The sequence below is a fragment of the Rhinopithecus bieti genome, unplaced genomic scaffold, assembly GCF_001698545.2.
Source record: "Rhinopithecus bieti isolate Rb0 unplaced genomic scaffold, ASM169854v2 scaffold_3906, whole genome shotgun sequence".
Taxonomy (NCBI): Eukaryota; Metazoa; Chordata; class Mammalia; order Primates; family Cercopithecidae; genus Rhinopithecus; species Rhinopithecus bieti.
Window position 1 is genome coordinate 339,582 of NW_016804230.1, and position 25,223 is coordinate 364,804.

The 25,223-nt window shown below is 58.0% G+C and overlaps 1 protein-coding gene and 1 long non-coding RNA gene across 2 annotated transcripts in view; one reads left to right on the forward strand and one right to left on the reverse strand.

Annotated features, from left to right (window-relative positions):
• The first annotated feature begins 383 nt into the window (after nucleotides 1-383).
• LOC108526551 (uncharacterized) lies at nucleotides 384-3,542 on the forward strand. Its single transcript, XR_001884553.1, has 2 exons — nucleotides 384-479; nucleotides 2,538-3,542. It is a non-coding gene; the product is annotated as an uncharacterized LOC108526551 (long non-coding RNA).
• HS6ST1 (heparan sulfate 6-O-sulfotransferase 1) overlaps nucleotides 2,668-25,223 on the reverse strand; it is a 53,787-nt gene continuing 31,231 nt past the window's right edge. The window contains exon 2 of the mRNA XM_017867361.1: nucleotides 2,668-6,036. Within this exon, the coding sequence (XP_017722850.1) occupies nucleotides 5,328-6,036 (709 nt within the window). The 3' untranslated portion in view covers nucleotides 2,668-5,327. The remainder of the gene's footprint in view (nucleotides 6,037-25,223) is intronic.

A 25,223-nucleotide genomic window follows, 5' to 3' on the forward strand; every position in this document is an offset into this window, starting at 1 on the left:
TGTGGTCCGCGTTTCGTCCGCCTTTGTGGGCAGGTGTGGGGCCAGGCCGGCTCCCCCGATGCAGCGGGATCCTCACGGCAGCCTTCCTCCTTTTTTTTTTTTTGAGATGAAGTCTGTTGCCTGGCTGGAGTGCAGTGGCATGATCTTGGCTCACTGCAACCTCTGCCTCCTGGGTTCAAGTGATTCTCCTGCCTCAGTCTCCCGAGTAGCGGGTATGACAGGTGCCCGCCACCACTCTTGGCTAATTTTTTATATTTTTAGTAGAGATGGGGTTTTGCCATGTTGGCCAGGCTGGTCTCAAACTCCTGGCCTCAGGTCACCCGCCTGCCTAGGCCTCCCAAAGTGTTGAGATTACAGGCGTGAGCCACTGCGCCTGGCCCAGCTTTCCCATTTCACAGAGAAGGAAATGGAGGCACAGGAGCGAACAGCAGCCAGCGGTCCACTTGGAACCCAAGACCTGATCTGACAAAGCGACTCCTGTAAGTTTCTCTGCTGCTGCCGCTACATGTCAGGGAGCCAGACCCAGGCTCTCCCTGCAGGGCTGTCCTTGGAGCCCTGAGGTGAGGCCCTCCTAGGAAGGTGTTCTCATATCATGAATACACTGTGTGCCCCCGAGTGCTCCTAGTCTGGAAGCTCCCCAAGTCCAGGTGTACACTCCCGGGAGAGGTCTTGGGGCTCCCACCTTTGCGAGGGTGGCCTGAGGATGGGCTCCTCTCTGTGCCACAATGAAGGGGACCAGGGGCCCCAAGCCAGGCACCTGGGAGACCATACCTAGGTAGGGGTCGTGGGGGCCCAGCTTCCCCGAGGAAGAGAACCCAGCGCTGTGTGCAGAGGTGCCCCCAGCTGAGCAGGGTGTGAGGACTGATACTGGCCTGATGGCTTTGGCATGAAGCCCAAGGGGAGCAGTGGGGAGCAGGCCCAGTAGGCCCATCCAGGGATGGGACCGTGGCTGGCCATGGCTGGAGCATCTTGTGTGAAGACGGAACGCTGGGGCAGGAGGGATGAGGCATGTGGTGCTGGCCACGAGGCTGGGTGGTGGAGGAGCTGCCTTTGTCCAAACCCAGAGGCCCAAGAGCAAGGACAGATGTGGGTTTCCCTGGCAGGATAGAAGGGGGTAGGGGACCTTGGAGGATCCGGTGAGCCTGACGCTCACAGGACTGTGTGGCAGTGGGCAGGAAGTGGGGATGAGGGCTGGGCAGGGGGCAGACCCGAGCCTCCTGGGTCTTTGGCTCAGGTGGACTTCCTTTATTTATTTATTTTTTGAGATGAAGCCTCGTTCTGTTGCCCAGGCTGGAGTGCAGTGGCACGATCTCGGCTCACTGCAACCTCCACCTCCCGGGTTCAAGCGATTCTCCTGCCTCAGCCTCCCAAGTAGCTAGGATTACAGGCATGTACCACCACGCCTGGATGATTTTCTATGTTTTTGGTAGAGACAGGGTTTTACCGTGTTGGCCAGGCTGGTCTTGAACTCCTGACCTCCAGTGATCTGCCTGCCTCAGCCTCCCAAAGTGCTGGGTGTGAGTCACTGCACCCAGCCTCCTTCTGGCTCGTTCTGACTCCCGCCCTGCTTGTGCTGTGACTCTCCCAGAAACACCCTGGTGACCTTTGTCACTGGGATGGTGGCGGGTATAAGCCTTGACCCTCCTAGAAACACCACGGTGACCTTTGTCACTGGGATGGTGGCAGATACGAGCTGGCAGGTGACCACTATGGCTGGTTTTCCCCAGGGCCCCAGCAGGGAGGCTGGACTTCCCCCATCCAGGGAACAGAGCCACAAGACACCTGGGCTGACGGAACGTGCCTCGCCCGAGGGCCTTCCTGCCCAATGTCACCAAATCTGACCACTAGGAAACTTGCATCTGCAGACCTTTTAAGACAACTGGCCCGTATTAGTCAAATAAGTCAATCCTAAGAAAGATTGGGAAAAAAGAAGGGGTGGCCGAGACTCTCTCCTCCATTCAAGGAGACAGGAGAGGCACACAGAGGATCGTGTGGTCCTGGGGCTACGAAATGCTCCGAAGGCATCTCTAGAACAAGCGGAAGATCTGGATATTGGAAAATATTGTATTGTTATAAAATGTGGGGGCTGGGATAACAGGGTTTTGTGGTAGAACATCCTTAGGAGACACGAGCTGATGGATTTAGAAGTGCAGTATTCTGATGATCACAATCTACTTTCAGATGTTTCAGAAAGGCATGCGCATGTGTGCGTGTATGAGAAAGGCATGCGCATGTGTGTGTGTATGAGAAAGGCATGCGCATGTGTGCGTGTATGAGAAAGTGTGGGCACAGGATAAAAGAAGGTGAAGAATTTAGGCTAAGAGCATGTGGGTGTCCATGAACTATTCCTCCACCCTCTTTGTCATTTGAAATCTTCCAAAATTTCAAAAGACAGGGAGGGAGGAGGTTAATGAGAATGTAACTCAGTGGCGCCTGCCTCCCTCTCAACTGGGTGTCATCTTCCCAAATACTGTCACTGATGATGAATAAATGGTTACTCTTTATGGTGATGACAAAGTCCCATTTTTTTCTTTCAGAATGCCTTAATGTGACTGTCCTCACTGAGCCCCCTGCACCTGTGCAACACACCCCACCCTTGGGACTTGGTGTGAGACCCCCCCCACTGGGAGGGGCAGCTATGCCGCAGAGACCACAGCACGCCCACCACTCCTTGTCAGAGTTTATTTCATCGGCTAACATTCATTCTCGACCTAGACAAAAACAATTAGATGATTATGACTTGCTTTTCCATCAACTCATGTTTTTTTTTGTATGAATAACCAAAACATTTCTTCTCAACACTTTTTTTTAAGAAGAAGCTATAAATAAATAAAGCTTTAAACGATCCTGGGCTCAAGTTAAACAGTTCCAGTTCCCGAAAGTTCACAGCCTTGTTTCGTGGGCAGTTCTGCTATTCCTGGCTTCCCCCTCCAGGAAGGGACGTTTGCAGGTCTGGGGGTCCTGGTGACTAAGCTGTTAGCTCCACTGCCTGCCTGCTTCCGTCCTCGCAGCCCTGGGAGGGCTCTGGGTGGACAGAGTCCTTACAATTTAGGAGATGCTGCTGGCAAAGGAACCGTTGACCCAAAGCAGGTGGCCTGAACGGGAAGTGCCAGGCCGGACACTTGGGGGCTGAGGGCACTGCCAGTTGCCACCACCTCGGGACACCTCAGCCTGGCGCAGGCCCGAGAGGAGACTGCTTTCCAAATGCAGCGGAGAGACTGAGACGAGACCCGTGCTTCCGTGTGAGTTGGGATGCGGGGCATAAGTTAACACATACTCCAATATGTACAAAACAACCTGCGCTCGGGCTGGCGCACCCAGGAAGCCCATGGCCAGGTGAGGCCACCTTGAGCCAGGCCTCTGGCTGGGTGTCCACCTCCTGCCAGGAGGCCAAGGTGCCCCATGTGGCTTGTGCAAGACCCCAGGCTCCCCTGAACATGCTCCTCCTCCCTCCCAGGAGTGCACCCACCCCAGTGCTGAGTGTCCGAGCAGATTCCCATTGACCCTGACCTCCCTTTGAAAGAACCACACCACCACATCCCCTTGGCACTCACTTCCTTAGTGTGATGCATCCACCCAGGGAGGTGACCCTGGCTAGCACGCTGCCCACCCTACCCTGTTGACCACCCTGTCCTTGGACCCCAAAGTAAAATGGGGCTAGTGTAGGAGACCTGAGGGTGGGGCCTTTATGCCAGACCTCCAGGGGCAGCAACCTCATCTGACCACACCTTCGCCTTCCTGTGCTGCAGAAGACACTTGCTCCGAAGCCCGTGGTGACCCACATCTCCACCCCACGGTGGGGCAGCTGCGGTGGCTGAGTGAAAGCTGGGGCAAGAGAGAGGACCCCCGCCAACCCCAGCCAGGTGACCTGGAGAGCCCACTGCCCTGCCTCTGAGTCAGCCTGCAGCCTGAGCACACCAGTCTGCTCTCTGGGGGACCCAGGACGCCTGTGGGGGCCCTCGTAGAGACACCAGCCTGGCCTCCTAGGCATAAGGGATGGGGACAGGGCACAGGGCACGTGCTTACAACGGATATGCAACATGGCTTTTAGTAGGGCCATTGCAGCCAGTGGGAAAACCTGCAAAGCTGCTGGGAACAGAGAGCATGGCCAGCCTTTTGCCAGGGGGTGGGCAGCATGGGGAAATGCAAGGAGAGCCAGGGTGGAGAGGGCTGAGTATCTGGTGTCAGGGAGGCCACCTACAGCTGTTTTGTCAAGGCCAGTTGAGAATCTGAAAGCTCGAGTCCCTGTTCCTGGCCATCCAGAGCCACTGTGGTCCGAGGGTATGTCTCCTGGACAGGGGCTATGGTCCCACGCTCCAGCCGATGGAAGCCTGACGAACTTAATCCACACGCTGGTGGCAGCAGTGGTATTTGAGCTCTTGAGTATGTGTCTTGGTGATGGGGCTGGGGCAGCCTGCTAGCAAATCCCAATGGGTCATAAAGGAGAACAGAGGCAGGGGAGCGCTCGGTCCCCAGCCCTTCCAGTCTGATCCAGGTCTGCCTGAGTGGTCACCTCCAAAGGCCAGCCAGGGACTCAGCCACAAGTGGCAGCATCCCTGGCCACAAAGCCTCCCCACTCCTGGGCTCCCAGTCGGTCCACGGAAGGCCGGCAATGCAGCTTGGGCCCACTCCCCAAACCCCTCCTTGGTCTGAGGACTGTGGGGCGTGGGTGGGGCCTGAACATCAGCTTTGGCCTCCTGACCCAAAGCACGAAGCAGGACCATGGGCCAGAGTGGAGTGGGCCTCCTGGGGGCTGGACTCGAGTCTTCTCTGCCTCAGATGGGAGTGGGCCCCGACCTTGGGTGAGCTGGGGGCTCCCCAGGCCTTGGGGCTTTGGGGACAGCCAGAAGGGGAGGGCCTATGGGATGGCCTGGAACTGGGGCAGTTGCCAGAAGCTGGTCTCACTCCTAGTAGCCTGGACAGAGGAGCTAAGAGCAAGTGCCGTGTGCATAGTTGGTGAGGGACACGCTCCTGGCCTGGCAGGTCCACTTTCTGCTGTCCTTGTCTCTTGTGCAAACCTTCAGTTTTTGTGATAAATCCAAGGGGGCCAGGAAAGCAGGCACAACCCCTGCTCTGGAGGCCCTGCCCTGCCCATGGCATCCTCCGAGCATGCTTTCCTCTGACCCACTGGCTGCACCTGTCAATTCCTCAAGCCCCCATCCCCACCCAGCCCTACTATGTCCCTGTTCTGTTTATTTTCAGGACACAGCTCTCTCTGGGGGGCAGGTGTGGGACACTCTCCCCATGACAGTCTTGGGTGGACCTGTTGTCTGTCCTGTTTTAACCCCCACACCCCCCAAGAGGCCTCCCTGTGGCCACCACCGCCACTACCACTTCTCAATGATGTGGCTCATGTAGTCCTCGGTGGGCACGCGGCCCGGCTCCTCAGCGTCCTCCCGCGGCAGTGCCTCCTTGGCCCGGTGCAGCAGGCGCTCCTCGCGGCTCCTCAGGCGTTGCTCCCTGCGCTCCAGCTGCCGCTTGTACTGGTAGCGCTGCTGGAAGAGGTCCTTGGCGTAGTCATACAGCTGCATGTCCAGGTCGTTGAGCTCCTCGATGCGCCGGATGGTGTCCTCGTCCACCTCCACGCCGCCCGCCCGCGTGCTGTTGTACTGCATGAAGGGCCGGATGAACTTGAGGTTGAACGTCCGCTCGAACAGGTACTGCGTCTTGCGCTGGAACTCGGTCAGGCCGAAGAAGGCCATGCCCCGCAGGTTCTTCTTGGCGCTCTCAAGCAGCAGCTGGGCTCGCTTGCCCTCGGGGATGAAGGACAGGTTGTAGCAGCCCACCAGGCTCAGGTCGGCCAGCATGCGCACCTGGCGGTTGTTGGCCAGGTTGTACGGGCAGTCCATGAACTCCTGCAGTGTGCAGCCCGACCAGTCCGTGCCCTCGTAGCAGGGCGGCAGCTCCTCGGGCGTGGGCGTGCGCCCGTCACACATGTGCAACGACGTCTTCCACGTGGCACCCCTCTGCACATGCCGCCACTCACTCAGGTAGCGGGACACGGGGTCTCGTAGCAGGGTGATGTAGTAGAATTTCCTGCAAGGAGACGGGGAAGAGGAGGTGAGGGCTGTGGCAGCATGAGGGGTGCTACCAGGGCTGCTCGGAGTCAAAGTCCCCACTACAGGGGTTTGGGCTTCACCTCTGAGGCCAACCAATGCCTGCATTTAGATCTCCAACAGCCGTTTCAAAACCCGGTATCAGAGATGCCAAGGAGCATGCCACGGTCACATGGCTACCCAGGGTGATCACCACAGTGCCCTGCAGTGCCTGGCCTGGCTCCTCTGGAGGGACAACCTGACTTTTTCCTGCTGGTGGGTGAAGCCGCCAATACCTCATCCAGGGAGGTCCCAGAGCCACAGCTGCCTGAGGCCAGCAGTGTTCACCAGCTGTTTATAGCCTGGGCACGGTGCCACCCAAGGAGCCACTCAGCAGGAGCAGAGGGTGGGCAGGGGTCAGGGAGGGTCACCTCCAGTCCCAGTCCCAGGATCCTACCAAGGCCTGGTGGTTGGACCCAGTGGACCATCCAGCCCAGGACCCCAGGGGAAGCCATGACTTATACAGTCTCCAACTCTACTTGGTGGGTTGTCTCCCAAGACGCCAATGCTTTGCACAGTACGTAAGGGTGCCTGCACAAGGGAGAAACGACCCAAGGAAGGCTCCACCTCCCACCGTCCCCTGCACGGCAGGAGCCCAGCATGGAGCATGTCTTTGCCAGGCTCGTGATGACGCCAGGCTGGAGGCGTCAGGACACTGGACAGGTGGGTAAAATGTGGCGGCAGCTGCAGGTGTGCCCAGTGTGTGTGTGGGGTCAGCCCCAGGGAGGCTGCAGTCATTCTTAGACGGTTCCTCCTCCTGGCTCCTGCCCGTGCCGGGGTGGGTGGGCCTCAGGTCAAGGAGAACCAGGGCCGGGCTGGCAGCCTAGGAGCCCACAGGGCCCCTCACTGCCCGGGGGAGCAGCTCTAGAAGGGCCCTGACCCACCGCCAGGACTCCCCAGATGGCAATATGGAAGTTACCCACACTGCCCTCCTCCTCCCCTCACACTGCCCTGGGCCGGAAGGGGATGGGGGGGGGGCATGGGGGGACCCCAGGGAACACAAAGCGCTTCCTGGCGTCTGCTGGCAGCTGCCCTGATCTGACTGCACACCTCCCTATGGGGAGGGAGGCACAGTGCCTGGCAAGTGGTACGGTGCCACTGCAGGCCACCCCCGCCTAGGGGGACATGTCAGAAAGCCTCAGCGGGGGCAGCTCTAAAGCAGGTGGGGCTGCCAGTGATGGCTCCAGGGACAGACAGCAAGGCCAGCACTACTGCATGCAGACTGCCGAGGAAGGGACAGGCAGCTGTCATCCGCCTGGTGTTCTCTGTGGCCTGGCAGGCCCAGACCCTGCCCTTGAGGAGCTCCCAGCAGATGGGGTGGAGGGAGGACCCGGCAGGACTGAGCTGACAACCCCAGGGTCAGGCACGGCTGGTCTCCAGGGGCCAGACAAGCTGTGGTCAGCAGGGGCGAGAGCAGGCCTCAGCTTCCCTGCTCCAGGCTCCCTCTTCACATGCCCCAAGGCACACCTGGCCCTCCCTGAGCACCCTGCACCCATCGCCTGCCTGGTACCACCCTGCACACATCGCCTGCCTGGTACCACCCTGCACCCATCGCCTGCCTGGTACCACCCATCCGTGCTGATGGCAGCAGCTCCTGGGCACTCAGGGCCTCAAGGGCCAGAGGGTGGGACCTTCTTCAGGTAGCAGGTGAGATAAATGCTTTAGAACCAAAAATGACCACGGGCCAGGGAGTAAGGGCCCGAGGCGGCCGGGGCAGGCTTCTGTCTCCCGCCTCGGGCTCACAGGGCCCTGACTGCTCAGAAGAGAGGCCATCCATGCCTTCCTAGCTGACCCTGTGTCCAGGGGAGGCATCGGGCTGCATGGACTTCCGCTCCCCACGCCTGTGGGGCCTTGACCAAATGGATGGAGACAGGCCAGTGTGAGGGTTTCTTCTGAACACAGAAAACCACAGTGTGATGCGTCAACCAACAGAGAGGCTTGCCCTCCTAGCCCCAGCCAATGACCCTGTGAGTTACAGCCACACGGACCCCTGAGGGCTTTCCCCCTCCTGGGAGGAACTCATTCCTCGGCTGCACACGGTCTGACCATACCGTGGGTCTTGGCAGCCAAGCTCGAGCAGCTGCCACTAGGGCACGTAACTGCAAATGCCAGGTCAGCACCAGAGTGCGGAGGAACTGAGGTGAAGCCGGCACCATGGGAAGGGCCAGAACACGGTCGACACCAACCCCATACCCAGGTCCCCTGGGGGTTCAGATGGTCCCTGGCCACTCGAAGGCAGGAGCCTGGTGGTGAGGGCAGCATGGGCCACAGGCACAGGCTCCCTTCTCTGAGTCCCTTCTCCCTGGCAGCGACCTTTCTGAATGACAGCCTCCTCACCCCACGAAGCTTGGGGCCTCTGCGGTGGAGAGGCTGCAGCATCCACCTGCCGCCCTCCCGATGCGGCCTGGGCACCCCCTCCCCAGCCCCGTCATGGTCTGCAGGTAGGAGCACACAGGTACATCACCCCTGGTCTCTGCACGGGCCATGCCCTCCGTTGGAATGCCAGTGTGAGTGACCGCCCCTTGGTCAGACCTCTCCACCTTTAAGACCCAGCTCAAAAAGATAAGCGGTTGCCAGTGGAGTACAGAAGGAGCCCAGAGCACCCAGCGGGCACGTGTGGTGTACACAGTGGGCCGGCTCTAGTAGCCCCAGATGGCACACGACCTACTGACCATCATGGGTTAGGGTGGCAGCCAGCTCAGTTATCACGTGTCCGACAGCGGCATCCTCTCTACAGGACACAGCTGAGGGGAACAAAGGCCTCTCTGCCTGCGCCTGCAGGGGCAGTGTCTTGAGGGGACAGTGAGACCCCGGTACAACTGCGGCACAGCTGGGGGCCAGAGACAGGGAGGAGGAGAGGAGAGGGCTCGGTTTTCTGGGTCCAGCCATTGCAATGACTTAGGTTTTTCGTGTGCAAGCCACTTAGAAGAGCCATGAGCAATTTACTCTTTGGTTTCTGAAAAAGCTGGGAGGGTGAGCTGCTGAAGACAGATACTCATTTGAAAACCATCTAAGTCTGGAGCCCTCAGAGCACAGGAGGTGACACTTTCTCCTTTACCGCCCCAGGCCTGGCTCTCTCCTTTGCCAAGGACTTCTGTGCACAGAAGGCCCAGCAGGCACCAACAGGGGCAACGGTGGGGGCAAGGGGCACCTGAACCAGCCGAAACCCTCATGGTCCCTGGAATCACCAAGCCTGTCAGCCTCACCTGTCCTTCCTGCGTCCATTTCCCAAATAACCCTTCTGGACCAAGGCCTCCCGCTGCAGGGACAGCTGCTGGGGAACCACACCAGGGAGGCAGGTGTGTGCAGAGACATGCATGTTCTCATTAGCAGTGCCGGTCCAGCGGCTCTGCATCTTGCAACAAAATGGCGCAACGGGCACTGCGCCTGGGGGACCCTGAGGAGCTGACCGAGGCCCCCGTCCTAAGGCCCAGGGGCTTACACTGTTCCCACGGCTCCCTGCGCACCTTCCCTGCTCAGAACATCGCCATGCCCTGGGTCCCCTGGTTCTGTCCCCTAGACACGGCCTGTGGTATAAAGGGCCAGGCAGACTCTAGAAGTTGCCTGTGAGGCCAGTAGCCAAATGTGTGTGTTCCTGTCCCTTTCTGCAGAAGTGACAGCTGAGCCAGGGAGGGTGACCTGCCCTTGGCCACCATCTAGTTCCTACCTACCCCTGCCTGAATGGCATGAAAGCCCCTCCCTGGCACACCCCTCCAGAGCTGGTGGCATTCTTTAGGAGCCAGAGGCATCCAGTCCTATGCCCACCACGCAGAGCCCTCCCCTCCCCTCTGCCTTCCCTCTGCCGAACACTGCAGGCACTGCTGGCCACAGGCACGTCCTGGCTATCCTCTGCCTCAGTGCCCCAGCTCCACCTCGTCCTGTCCCACCTCCCGTGCTCTGTCTTCTTTCCTCCACTGCATGCATTGCCAGACGCATCTGCTGTTTACTCTCCAGTCTGTCATCTGCCAAAAGGTGGGGTGGAGGTGTCGAACAGAAGTGGGAAGAGGGCGGGGTGTGGTGAGGTACAGAGGACTCCCCAAATGGCCCACCCTGGATCTAGTCAGCTCTCTGACATGTGCTCTCTGGAGGTGCCAGGGGGGCGACTCACAGCTCAGATGTTCGAGGAATGATCTGCACACTCAAGGTGGTCCCCAGCCTCTGCCCTCAGGAGCCCAGGCTCATCTAATCCCTGCCCTGCACCCCCTGCGGAAGGGTCTGCACCCCAGAGCAGCCTTCCCTGCACTGACACCTGGGACCCCACAAAGCAGGGGGCTTTGTGCCTACCACTATCCAGCAGGGTCTATCCATCCAAGTGCTCCAAGTGCCTGCCGGCAAGGCTTCCAGAAAGAGGGAAGAGAGAAAATAGAGGAGAGATGATGAGAGAAATAACCAGAATTGGAGTACATCATTCACTGAGACTGAAATGGCTCACCAAGTGCCGAGAAAATGAATGTGGGGACTGAACAGATGACTAAAAAGTTGACCCTTGAAGCATCTGAACAGAAAAAAATACATAAAGGGCATGCTTCTCCATCGCAGTGCCATATGTTAGAAACCAATGGAGCAAGGTCTTCAAAAGACAGAGGGAAAATGACCCATGCAGTCTCATACCCAGCCAAACTATCAATCAAGTGTGGGCAGTAGAGACATCTTTAGACATACAAAGACTTAGGAAATTTACCTTCTGTGAATCTTATTTTAGAAGATCCTGGAGTAGGCATCTCATTTAGCAAAAAAAGGAAAAGAAACAAAACAAAACAAAACAAAAAAAGCAAACTTGGGAGCCAGGAGCTCCAACCCAGGGGGCGGTTCCAGGATGTCAGCAACACATCCCACTGGGCCTGTCACGAGCAAGGGGACAGAAGCTCTAGTTAAAAAGGGCAAAGGCCGGGCGTGGTGGCTCACACCTGTAATCCCAACACTTTGGGAGGCCGAGGTGGGTGGGTCGCTTGAGGTCAGGAGTTCGAGACTAGCCTGGCCAATGTGGCAAAACCATGTCTCTACTAAAAATACAAAAATTAGCTGGGTGTGGTGGCACATGTCTGTGTTCCCAGCTACTTGGGAGGTTGAGGCAGGAGAATCACTTGAATGCAGTAGGCGGAGACTACAGTGGGCCGAGATTGCACCTGGGTGACAGAGACTCAGTCTCAAAAAAGGGGGTGGGGTGGGGGGGATGGACAGATGGCCTGACACAACTGAGTAGTTGGTGGGAAAAAATGAACGGTAGGTGTGTGGCAGATTCTGGAATCATTTGGAAAAAATCCATGAAGATAGAAAATAAGGCAAGTAAAAATACAAGGCAATCATGAATTCCAGGAAAAACAAAAAGTTACATAGAAAAGAAAATAAGTATACTACTTGCCTCAGAGGTAAATGATGGTTTTGAAGGCATCATCATGTAAACAGTGATGACTGTAACAGTGAATACTGATTTAATAAAACGTGAGCTTTAACTGTATGTGGATGATGGGCGGGGTGAGGACAGACTGTGTGAGGGTGTAAGAATGCTTCACCATCTATCGAAACAAAGTAAACAGAGAATATCTAAATCAATAAATTAAGAAATGGCACTATGGGCCGGGCGCGGTGGCTCAAGCCTGTAATCCCAGCACTTTGGGAGGCCGAGACGGGTGGATCACGAGGTCAGGAAATCGAGACCATCCTGGCTAACACGGTGAAACCCCGTCTCTACTAAAAAAATACAAAAAACTAGCCGGGCGAGGTGGCGGGCGCCTGTAGTCCCAGCCACTTGGGAGGCTGAGGCAGGAGAATGGCGTAAACCCGGGAGGCGGAGCTTGCAGTGAGCTGAGATCCGGCCACTGCACTCCAGCCCGGGCGACAGAGCGAGACTCCGTCTCAAAAAAAAAAAAAAAAAAAAAGAAAGAAATGGCACTATACGTTATTTAGAAATATGAAAGTAAACACTAGAAGTATATTGAGAAAGCTGCAAACGGTTCTCTGGAGAGGCTGGAAAGAGAAAGCAGATCTGCTGGTTTTCATCATAAGCCAATTGGAACTGTTTTTAAGTACGTATATGAATTACTTAAAAAAAATTAAAAGTAAAAGAAAATGAGGAAACTGACCAACAAAGCGTATGGAAAGAGGCTCCAGTGTGTCAGTTACCAAGGCAGTGGCACAGGAAGCCACAGGCAATAGCAGGAGAGTGGTGGGAAGGCAAAGCCGGGCAGCAGCAAGAGTAGGCACGAATACAGGGCAACCCTCCTGCCATCTGCTTACGGATGTGAATGAGACAGTGAGAACAGTCATCTCCAAGTGTCTTCACTGGAAAGCAGAAGGTACATATACCCCAAGATGCAGCGAGTCCTCTCCCAGATGCACATCGCAGAGAAACCTGGCTGTGTACACAGGAGGTGTGGGGGAGACTGCAGGGGCATTCTGGTAACAGCTCCAAATGCCCACCACGGTGGCGTCCTTACCTCCATGGTGGCATACTGCACTCAGCAATAAAAATGAACAAACAGCAGCTACTCACACCACCATGGGAAACGTGACGAAGAAGGCTGTGCACATCAAGACTGGATTAGGATGGTAACGTGTATTTTATCAAGTTCTCAAAAATAAATCCCCAGAAAACACTATTCAGGGATATATATATATATGTATGTTGAAATTATGATTATTGAGACAGTCTCGCTCTGTTGCCCAGGCTGGAGTGCAGTGGCGTGATCTGGGCTCACTGCAACCTCCGTCTCCTGGGTTCAAGCAATTCTCCTGCCTCAGCCTCCTGAGTAGCTGGGATTACAGGTGTGTGCTAATTTTTTGGTATTTTTAGTAGAGATGGGATTTCGCCATGTTGCCCAGGCTGGTCTCGAACTCCTGACCTCAGGTGTTTAGCCTGCCTCGGCCTCCCAGAGTGCTGAGATGACAGGCGTGAGCCACTGAGCCCAGTTTTTTAAACAAGTGATGAGCTGAAACAGGAAAATTCAAGTCAGAGGCTAGCCCTGGGGTGTGGGGCTAGGGCGGCACTGGGTGCTCACGGTGCCTCACGTGGTGCCGATCATGTTTTCGCGCCTCCGGTGAGCAGCTGGGGGTACAGGTGTTCACTGTGACCATTTATTTCCTATGTACATTATGAAGTTCTTTTGTATGTCCCAAACACTTCGTGTGAATCAAAGTTTAAAGAAAGGAAGAAAGACAAAAGTGAGATCCTAGAAGGCAGCCTGAGAGGCCCAGCTGGCCTTCCAGGTGGACCAGTCTTGTCAAGCCAGAGCCTCCGTCCCCAGAGCTCCCCGCCCCGTCTCTACCCTTTGCTCTGCTTGCAACCCCCTGCTACCTCCATGCCCAGCAAATCCCAGGCGTCTTCAGCACTTCCTCTCCCCTCTCCTCTCCTCCTACGAACTACGCTGCTGTGGTGAGCAAGACAGGCTCCACAAAAGGGGTGGAGGGCCCCTGTGGGTATCAGTGAAGGCAGACCACCTCAAGGGTGGCCAGGTTCCAAGGCAGTGGGGGTTGCCCTGAGGTTTAGTAACCATGCATTAATGAGTCGGAATGCTCCGTGGCCACTCTGGGAAGGAACCACAGGTCCTGCCCAGCCCAAGCATCCGGCTGGTGGTTGGTTCACCGTCCATGAGTGCCTTGGGGATGCAAACAGGGCCACTTCTCTCCTACGGGATCTCCCTCATTGCTGCCAACCTGATGCAGGAGGCTGGGGACCCTGCCCAGTGACTTTGCTGGCAAATGATGTTCTTTCAGGGTGGCAAACCTCTGGCATCTTCTGTGAGCACAGCCCTAAGCTGTGGTCCGGCTGCATGGCACTCACAGCACCCTGACCTCCAGCGTAGATCTCTGTGAACACCTGTGCATGCCATGTACTGGGACAGACCCAGGGCTCTCAGCGTTCACTCCTGAATGGGGCACACACTGGTCACTCGAGGGTGATGCGGAGACCCTGTCCACACCGCTGGCTGTTCACTACCACCGTCCAGTCAGTGGGCAGCAGCTGTGACGTGTGGCCATCCCCAAGGCGCCACATCGGCAGCTGGGGTCACCTGTGTCTGTGCCGCCGGCCAACGTCCCTCCCTCTCACAAGGGGTGGGAGGGGTCAGCCCCTGAGACCCTCTGCGGGTAACAGGGCAGCTCCGAGGCGGGTGAGGTGAGGGCATGGCCAGTGAGGCTAAGGCACACAGGCAGGGCCAGACCAAGGAGGGTCTGGTTCACTCTATAGGAAAACAAGGTTGGATGAGTAATGGCCCTGAGTGCAAAACTCACATGGATTTCAAAGATGAAGCAGGAAACGTCAAAGAACTGGAAATGCACTATGAAATAATTCTAGTCTGCACAAACTGCTGCTTCTTGTGACAGAACACACGATGACCGCCTGGATCGTGCACTTTGGCATTTAATTATGCTTGGTTTAATGCCCTCTGCAACCTGAAGCTGTTCTGACATTTTTCTGGGCACTGGTTTAGTGCATCCCACAATCGGATAAGATCTGGGCCCTGCTGTCAGGGCGTGGCGAGTTCTAAAGTCCAGAGTCTGGATTCTTACAGGATAAACTTAGACCTGGCCTGATCTGGTCTGGGACAAACACAGAGCACCCCCGGGAAAATCCTACAGGTACAGCCCATGAGCTCCGAGTGTCTTCCAGGCAGGAGGGCGGGACAGGCAGGTAACCGGTGAGGCCAGTATCAGCCAGGCCGGGCCCTGCAGCCCACGGTACCTGTCCCTCGCTCCTCCAGTGGCTCACGCCCATGGCTGCAGGGAGCTTCATTTTGTCTCCTCTGCCTTTGAGTGCTGCTCTGACCCAAACTCATGCCTGCATCTTCTTATTGCTGACTCTGCCTTCCGGAAGCTCAGGACTCCAGCCAGAAATGAGACTTCAAACCTGGTTCAGGGCATGTGGGAAGTCCAGAGCTGGGGTGGGGAAGGAGGGGCACAGGAGACTCGAGCCTGGTGAGGGGCTGGTGCAGAAACTCCACCTCTAGGAAGGTGCTGGCCCTGGAGGGAAGGGCTGAGACATGGCAGGGCCGCCTCAGAGGGTGTGCACTGGAGCGTGAGCCGTCACAGGGAGTCATGGTCATGCAGGTGGAGGCTGACGGTAGGCACACAGTGGATGGTCCTGCAGCCCACGGCGGGGGTGCCAACAAGACATGAAGACATGGAGAAATGCCTGCACCAACCCCTGGAGCTGACCATGGGGTTCCACGAGCAAGGGTCTATCCCCTTCCAATGTGCAGGACAACAGCACTCTGTGGTCATGGTTTTAAGATACATACATGCTCAGAAAAAACACCACCCAGACAGGAATGGACTATTCAGTGGCTGTCTCAGCAGTGAGATAATGAATTTTTTTCAGCATTTTACTATAAAAATGTTTAAACTGATAGGAGTTGAGAGCTCAGTGAAAACCCATAAGCCCAAATGTGACCATAACGTTTTCTTTATCTATTTCTATACTGTCTGTACTTAAATATTACATAAACAACCTAATAGGACATTTGGCCCAAGAAGGAATGATGTCTATGAAATAATGAAGATCACAAAAGCCTCCCTGCTGCCTGGGACAGGGTGTAGGGTGCAAAGGGGCCATCACACGGGGCCAGCCGCGCCAGTCCTGCTTGCATTGCATTTGTCCAGGGTGTGCCCTTCCCCTCCCATGCCCGAAGCTGATGGGGGTGCGGGGGTGGGATCCATGAAACAAGGGTCTAACCCGCACGTTTCTAAACTCAGATCCTGAAACAATGGCCATTTTTCTACCAGTGCCAGCAGAGGGGAAGCTCCCTAATTGTGGGTGAGGACGCTGCCATTTACAGTCAGAATGACAGAACTTTTTTTTTTTCTAAGAAATACTGTTGCATTTCTTCTGACTCAGTTACTGGAAGAAAATGGTTTTCCGTGGCTCAGAGAAGAGTCCTTGGGGGGTCGGCTTCAGTGAAGCAACAAGCATGCCTGTCACATTCCAGCCCCCGAGGACAAGGACATGGTGTGATGAGGGAAGCTCTGAGAGGGACTCCGAAAGTCCTCTCTTCCAACAGTGTGCTTGGATCTCCCAGGGACCAGGGGTCCCACGATGAGGACAGAGGCCATTACCACGAAGGTCGCATCTCAATGATTAGTTTTAAAAACCCTACTCCAGGCAAGGCATGGTGGTGCGCACCTCCGGGCAGTCCGAGCTGCCTGCAGGCTGAGGTGGGAGGATCACTTGAGCCCAGGAGTTCAAGGCTGCAGTGAGCTGTGATTGCCACTGCACTCCAGCCTGGGCAACAGAGCGAGACTCTGTCTCTAAACAAAACCAAACCTGGACTCCAAGGGGCATCAGAAATTCAGAGAGACAACCTGGGAGAACATTCCTCCGAGGGCTGCGTGAGCACCTGGCGGCACTCAGCAACGGCACCTGCTACCCCAGCCTGCCCTGACTGCCGGCCTTGCCCCAGGCCCATGGGACACCACAGGGCACCAGGATGGTTCTCTCTGGAAAGCGGCCGGGCCTCCCTGAGGCCTGGGTCCTCATCACAGGAAGGAAATGACAACCTTTAGGAGGATGCCAAAACGGGGAGCTCACGGCGTAACACACCACCGTCACCCTCATCAGCACTGCCTGCTGCCAACCCCACCAGGGGCCCCTGGTGCCTATGCCCCTGACAGCACCAAGCAGCCCAGCTTCTGCTCAGTTTGTTAGAAAAAGTGGAAGTCTGATTTTGGCTCCAAGTCCCACTGTGGGGTGGAAGCTGCTGAGCACCCCACGTGGGGCGGGTGGCCGCCTCCTCTTTCCTGTGGCAGGAAGGGGCCCTCAGGCGCGGCTCTCCAGGGCCACAAGGCCGGGCTGGCTGTCCATGGTGTCATTCCCTCTGAGAGGGGGCAGCTGCAGGCCCAGGAGGGTGAGGGTGGGGAGACAGCCCAGAGGAGACGAACCGCTCCCAGGAGGCACAGGCATGTGAGCCACTGCCTGAGAGGGAACGGCTTCCCCATCACTCTGGTGTGACCCTGTGCGGGTGTGCCTGCACCTGACCCAGTGCCGCAGCACAGGCCTGGCCTGGCCCGAGGGCAGGCAGCCCCTCCCCTCTGCCTGCAGAAAAACCCAGATCATCAAGTTCTGAGCTGGCAGCAGCAGGCTGGGGAGCCCCTCTCCAAATGCAGCACAGAAAATGCTGGGCTGAGGCTGTCCCTTCTTGGTAACGTCTGCAGAAGAGTTGTGAGTTTTTTTTTTCATTAACTCAATCTGCTTCCAAACATACCCAGGTCTGGAGAGAGGCCCCATGACATCAGTGGTCAGGTGCTGTGTGGACACGGGGCAGTCCTCGCCCACGTGCTTCCTGGGAAGGCTGTGCTGCCCACACTCCTTCCAGAGAGCCCCCCCTCGCCTCAGGACACACACAGGGCAGGCAGAGCCTACAGCTGATGGGACCTTTGGCAGGACACCCGGATGGACAGGCGAGGCTGACCCAACCCCAGGGAGCCCCTCACCAGTGACCTGACAGCCTGGGCGTGTCCCAGCTGGAGAGATGAGGAAGCAACACCAGAGAGGCCAAGGCCACCCAGCCCCTCAAGCGTGGGCTGGGCTTGGAGGCTGGTCAGCTGAGGTTCCAGCCTCAAGCTAGTCCCTTGGGCAGTGAAAGGAGCATCAAGGGCCTGAGGCCCATCTCCGTGCCCTGCCCCCTCTGGCAGACAGAGGCACGGGGGTCTGGACAGGACTGGCCAGCTGGTGCCCGCTGGCCTCATGACGCTGCTCCTGCGCTGCCTACCTCCAGCAAAGTGTGGCATGGGGGGCGGGGGCGCCTTCTTGGCTCACCCAGGGGAGCTGAATTCTTACAGATGGGTGGGAAGGGAGTCCAGGTGGTACAGGGCTCTGTGCTCACGTGGCCCTCAAGAGACAGGCTTAGAAAACTGCAGAAAGTCCCTGAGGAGGAAGACGCCCAGGAGATCATGTGCAGCCAGGTTTGGCTGTGTGACTGACCATCACGATGTCCTTAGAGACAGCCTTGTTTGCCCTGTTTTCCTCCTGCTGACTGGGAAGCAGATGTGACTGCTGAGCACCAGCAGTCACCTCGGACCACGAAGCAGGATCCTCACTTTGCAGAGCGAAGAGAAAGAGCCTGGGTTCCTGGTGCTTCCTTGGCTTTCCCCCAGCCTGGTCTGCTTATGCTGGGCTCCCTTCCAAAGGGAGGGAAATAAAAAATAAACTGCTGCCCCGTTTTGGCCTCTGAACCTAATCCATCTATTCAGGGAGATACACCAAGGACCTGAATGAGAGGAGAGGCTGGGCTCCCGGGCGAGGCCAGGGGGGCCTGGCAGCAGCCTGGGCTCAGGAGTAACTGAATTATTAATTTACTGAACTCTTGGTGCTTTACCCAGTCACCCCACAGGCATGAATTATTCTCATTTTGCAGATGAGGAAACTGAGACCTGGAGAGGTTCAGTAACTAGCCCAGGCCACATGGCTGGTCAGGGCGGCACTGGGATGGGAGTCCACACCCACCTGGACCCAGGCTGTGACTGACTGAAGAGAACTATTCCCTGCCTAGCCACAGCCTCCGGGCTGGGAAGGGCAGACTGACCAGTTCCCGGCAGCTACGCAGATACGATGGTCCAGCAATGCTGCTCAGGACGCCCTGCTGACCAATGCCCAAACTGTGGCCAGAGTGGTGTTTTCTGACCAGGAACAAAAAACACAGCCCGTAGAGCACAGTGAATCAGTGAAGAGTCAGAGTGTTCGCATAAAGAAAAAACCACCCTCAGCCCTGCGGTGAAGACGTAGCAGGAGCGGGCCGAACCACTTTAAACAGGAGCTGCGGCTGTCTAGCGGCACCAGAGGGACAGAGCTGAAGCCCTGGACTCTGGCCCAACCTGGTGGCACCTCGCTGTGGCTCGCTGGGGGGGCCTCCCTCCAGCCTCCTGGACAGGGTCTCTCTGATCCCTCCCAGCCCCCCAGCCCCCACCGGCCCGGGGCAGATGGTTGAAAACACTGCCGGTGCAGAGCTGGGCTGTGGCCTGAGGAGCTGAGGGCAGCTCGGCCAGCGTCCTAACAGCACTACCAGCCCCTGCTGCGAAGCCAGATGGGCAGAGACCCTGAGGCAGGAGGGCATGTGAGGGGCAGGTCTGTGTGACCCCGCAAGGCAGGATGTGGCAGGGCGGGGACAAGGCTGCTTGAACCCCACCTCTGTGCCTCTGCAACTGCCCTGGCCCCTTCCAACTCCCGCTAGTTGGAGGCCTGGAATCCAGGGGAGACACCTGTGCCTGCCAGGAGCTCCTACCCGGAGGGGAGCTGGGCACTGCGGAGGAGCAGAGGGCCTAGTCCGGAAGCCTGAGCGTGCCCAGGGCGCACAGCCCAGCCCTGCATGTTGGGCTCCAAGTGCTGCAGGCCACAGCTCCTAACGCAGGCGGTGCCGAATGCCCCACATCTGGGGCCTCTGGACCTCAGGGGACCAGACACCCTGGGGAGGGGCTCACTGACTCCGTCCTCACTGCCAGGGGGCTCTCATCTCCACTTTGACCCACTCAGTTCCACCTCCAAAGTCACCCCTCCAGCAAATAAAAACCAGCTGTCCTATCAGATTCCAAGCACCTGGCTCCAGGCCCACAGCTGTGTGTCCTGGGCAGGCCACCCCTGTGAGCCCACTTTCCTGCAGGTGAAAAACGCCAGGACTCTACGGCTCCCCAACACAGTGCTGGGACAGTGTGCCCAGAGCCCCCGGGTGACTGCTTAGGAGCTCTGGGGCACTGCACAGGAATCCGCTCACAGCTGGGGGCACTGTAGGCCTCTGTCACTGCAGCAGCTCCCTGTCTGGACGGAAGGGACCCTGGTAGGTTTCCAGCCCCAGGGCTTAGCAGTACTCACATCTCTGTCTCCCCACTGGCCTAGTTCTTCCTTGGTGGCAGGGACCCCACATGATGGGGAGCAGTCCCAGTGAGCCCTGGCAAAGGACGTGGTGGTTTAGGAGTTACTGTGCAGCTACGCTGTGAGACGGTCTGCTCCACTCGGAGCGGCCAGCGAGGTGTCCGTGGAGGAGGTGACCCTGGGCCAGGTCTCTCAGGCGAGGTGGTGGCCTCCAGCAGTGCCACTTACACCTGGAACTGTGTGAGAGCTGGAGGGTATTGGGCCCCACGTCCTGGTCCTCACGAGCATGCCTTCTGCAGCCTCGGCCTCACCTCTCCCTCCCCCATTATAGGAGTGACAGGGGTGGGCTTTGGCCAGGCTGTCAGGGTGTGGGTCAACCCCTGTGTGTGAGGTGCCTGCTGGCAGGAAGACCTCAGCTCCTTCCTGAGGAAGATGCAGGGAGCTCTTGGTGGCTTCCTGAGTTCCAGAGCTGTCGTCACTCCTGCCGAAACACCTCTCCCACTGCAGGCCTGGGTTAAAATGCAACTGACTCCCGGGACTGTGGCGATTTGGATATAAAAATGGCAAAAACGAATGCCACAGCTGTAAACCCCACATTCTAGGTCAAGAAATGGAGGCTGGGTGGCCCTCTCACCTGCCGAGGGACACAGGCCTGGACGGAGCTGGAGCAGGACTGAGTTAGACCCATGGGGCAGCCCCACACCCTCGCCCCACTTCCAGGGCCCCGCAGCCATCCTCCTGCCTGCCCTGTTCCTGGGGGCTTTCCTGCAAGGATGTAGGCTTCCTGGCTGGACTCTGCTCTCAGGCTCCTGCAGCCATGTCTGCAACTAGGTGCTCAGCGAGGGCAGGGGCACCCGGCTTAGGCATCTCGGCTTCACCCTCCAATGGCCTCTGTGCCCAGGTTGCCAACACAGGCACCTGGTCCCCTCATCCACAGGCAGCCCCCCACGCTAGGGGCCTTCTCTTGCCACCCTCCCACCTGTTGCCACCTGTCCTCAGTCACACAAGGCCCCAAGTCTCTGCCATCTCTCCCACATTACGCCCATGGGCACATACCAGCCTGTGCCCCAGTTACTCATCCCTGTGCCCCAGGTGCTGTGCACACAGCAGCACCTACCACACTGTGGAGGTGCCATCCCTCTTTTTTTTTTTGAAACGGAGTCTTACTCTGTCACCCAGGCTGGAGTGCAGTGGCGTGATCTTGGTCACTGCAACCTCTGCCTCCCAGGCTCAAGCGATTCTCCTGCCTCAGCCTTCCGAGTAGCTGGGACTACAAGCCCGTGCCACGACACCTGGCTAGTTTTTGTATTTTTAGTAGAGATGGGGTTTTGCCAAGTTGGCCCAGTTGGTCTTGAACTCCTGACTTCAGGTGATCCACCTGCCTTAGCCTCCCAAAGTGCTGGGATTACAGGCACGAGCCCCTGTGCCCGGCCCCACTGTCCCTCTTAACAATGGGGCTGACTGAGCCCCTGAGAGGTTGTGAGTTTCCCAGGGCCAGAGCCAAAAAGGGAGAGGCACCCCATGGCTGCAGTCTCCCATCCCCCACCTGGTGGTTTGGGCCTAAATGCTGAGCTCAGCTTTTCTGGACCTGCCAGTGCTCCTGGTAAGCACTCCTCCCTGGAGGCATCCACGATGCCACCACTGCGGCCCCGCTGGCAAGCCTGGTGCCTGGGCCTCACCAGAACACCCTGTGCTGTGACCCGACCTCTGGCCTCCAGGAAACAGGCGGCATGCCAGAGAACACGCACTGATGGAGTGCCTACTGCATGCTTTAGGTCACCGACCACCAGCCAGGCCCTGGGGCCGCAGCCCCCATCTAGCCTGTTTCCCGGAGTCAGGGAGATGCGTGTTCCACGCTCTCTGGGCTCTACCCTTCTTCTTTGTGGCCTCCCGGCCAGGGGTCTGGTGGAAGTCTGACCCCTCTGTCCCATGCCCTTGAATGTGGTATGGAGGTGGGGAGAACAAGGCAGCCCCCAGGTTCTGGGTGCTCCCCACTCCCCTCACGGGCAGGGCAGGTGGCTCCCTCTCTGGCCTGCCCTGGCAGCAGGGTCCACAGACCCCACTGGGGCCCAGCAGCGTGAGGCCCTGCCTTGCCCTGCACTGGGCGCCTGTGCACCCAGTCTCCCAAGGCCTCGTCCCACCTCACAGTCAAGCTGCTAACCTGGACGCCTGCTGCTAGGCCCAGCTCTGCTACCCTGAGGGCTCAGCTGCACTGTGCAGGGAAGGTTCCAGGACCGGGGCGGTCTTGGGGGATGGGCAGGACTGTCTGACCAGCACCTGGGCCCGTGAGGCTCGAGGGAAGGCCCATCTGCGGCACCCCTGCCTCTGCCTCCACCCTCCCAGGCTGACTCTTGCCTGGGGGTCCATACACTGTCTCCCCACCCGTGGTGGGTGTCCCTGCCTGCCAGTTACTGCTCCCCGCCGGCTTGGGCAACCATGCCCATGGGCCAGGGCCTTTTTCCACTGATGGGTGGTGCTGGGAGCTGAGGGCCTCCACCCCACCCTCAGGCCGGCAGTGGGACAGGTGCCGTCTGCCCCAAAATAGCTCTGTCCAGCGAGGGGGCTGAGGAAGTGGATGAGACAGTCAGAGGGGACACAGGTCCCAGTGTCAGATGGAGGAACAGGTGGGATTCCTGCTCTTCCAGCTATCCCGTGTGGCCTGGGGATAGTCACCTGGCCCCTCTGAGCCCCAGGAACTGCCTCCATAAAACAGGTAGACAGAAACCCACTTCCCAGGCTGGCAAGGATCTGGTGTGTCGCATATGTAGAGAGCATTATAGCCTACAACACCCTGCAGGGGTGAGGGCTCATCCAGCCCAGGACAGGCGTGGGGGCCCCCAGCAGGTACAGGTGTGAACTGTGTGACCTCACCTCGTCACAGTCCCTGTCCCCAGCGGTGCAGCAGGTGTGAACTGTGTGACCTCACCACATCTGTCCCTGTCCCCAGCAGGTGCAGCAGGTGTGAACTGTGTGACCTCACTTCATCACAGTCCCTGTCCCAGTCCCATCCCATCTGCCATTCCTATTCCTCCCTCCCAGGGGGGTCTATCACGGCCGAGGTCTGCAGGCTGGAGCCAGGGTCCTGCCCTCACAGCATCCCGGAGGGACGGGAACATGGCCACTAAAGGCCCAGGCAAGCAAGCGCCAGGGAGAGGGGGGTCAGGGGCCTCATCAGACTCCAGGTCAGGAGACTGGAGGACGAGGAGTAGCAGGCCTGGCAAGGGGGCCGGGGGGTGAATTCAGACAAACCTGCAGAGTAGCAGAGGACATGCAGGAAGCCGGGGAGGGCCCCTGGGAGCTTGCACTGCACGCCCAGGCTTTGCAGGCCATGCAAGTGCACGGGTCGGTCAGAAGAGGAAATGAGTTCACGGTTTCAAGGACAGGACCCTGCTATTAAATGGTGGGAAAAAGGAAAACTTCTGACCTTGTTTAAAAATACTGACTCGTCAAAAAATAAAAAACAAAAGGCTTTATTAGTGTAGGTTTAGGAAATACCTTCTCAGCTCCTCCCTCACAATGTCTGCAGGCGGGTGAAAATCTGTGCAGGCTTTCCCAACAAGGTCAGCAAAGGTTTCAGAACACGGAGCAGGCTGCTGGCCAGGATACGCCCTGCCCCCTGTAAAGCTGTGCCCTCCCAGATAGAGAAACCAAAGCCCCACCTGGTGGCCTGGGGAACAGCATTCCCCAAGGCAGGAGGCCCCTCTGAATGCCTCCTAAGAGCCTGAAACACCCCATCTTCCCCTTGGGGAGCAAGGCACCAGGAAGCAGAGGCCCCACGCTGGGGGGAGCCCAAAGCTTTTCCTTCAAAGCCCCCTGACCTGCATGATCTCACTGGGCCCTGAGAAGGAACCCTCTGGGGCAGCGGGAGGCTGAGCCATGAGGCGGACACACACTGTGAGGTGCTGCGCAGGCCACACCCACCACACCTCCACAGAGGCACAGATGGGAAGGAAGCGCCCAACCCTCCTGGCCCCAGGAATGGTCACTGCCATTCCTGACCAGGGCAGTCCCCCTGCAAGAGCCACCTCCGTGGATATGCCCAGGGCCCAGGGCACTCCCCAGAGAAGGTGCAGGCGAGGCCTCTTCCCCTGAGATGTACTTCCCAACTACGGGCAGGGACAGCTGCCTCCCTACTCGGTGAGGGTGAACAAGACCCCAGCAGGCCCCCTGATGGGCTGCTTCTCCAACAGCACTGAAATGGGGGTGCACAGAGAACTGGGCAGAGGGCTGGGATGTGAGGCTTAGGACCGCCCCCACCTGGCAGGTGTCAGGTAAGGCTGTGACTGCTGGAGGTCCTAGAAGTCACCCCCAGCGTAAGGGCCACAAGAGGAGGTGCTGGCAACGTCCTCCCAGCAGGGCCAGCTAGAGACGCCGGGTCCAGGGGTGCTCTCCACCAGCCCTCTTCAATGAGGGGAGAACAGGCGGATGGCTTTCTGGGAGCTTGACCCCTGTCAAAAAGCCCAGAATGGCTGTGGGCAGTCTGGCCCCAGATGCTGCTGACTGGACACCTGGAATGGGGCTCTGCTGAGCTCGTCCATGAGGAGAAGGGGTGAGGACCACCTCCTCACCTGTGTCCCACTGCCCTTCAGATTCTCCTGCCTGCCGCTCCAAGGCAGGGCTTCAGCAAGGGCGTGAGGGCCCTGCGGGGCTGCTCGCCGGGCATGAAGGCTGCCCATTCATATTGCACGCCTGCCCGCCTGGCACTTTCTGGCTTCTGACACCGGCAGGCGAGATGTCCCTTTTGCCTGAACGCACACACTCATACCTCCGGGTCCGGGGAAGGTGACGGTGCCGGGCTTCTTCCCAGGGCGCGCAGTCAAGTAGCAGGGCAGCCGGCTAGGGTGGGCTGGCTCGGCCTGAGACCTGTCTCCAGAGCTGTGGCCTCCTCTTGCCCTGGCCAAGAGCTCTGGGGCTCACTCCTCACTCCTTCTGCTTCCAGGCCTTTTGCTGAGGCTACTGCGGGGACTCACATGGCCCTTCCCCTTCCTCACAGGCTGTAACTACACACCCACCATGGCTGTTTGGGCCCAGAGAGAGAGACGTGGAGGCCCGAGACGGAGGCTGGAGGCAGTGTCAGGTCCTGCCGGGGTGTGTAGTATTCGTACCCAGCTATGAAACTGCCCCTCCCAGGTGAGAAAGTGCTCAGGGCCCTGAGACCAACCGGCACGACTTGATACCTATGCCCAGTGACTCCATGGCAGTAGAAAAGCACAGCCCTTTCTGGGGCGGGGACTCTGCATTAACACAGGAGCTCATTTCTGCACGTGCAGTGAGCAAAAGATCCACATCAAAGCTTGTGGGTACAGACTGTTGCCAACTCTGGAAAACACATG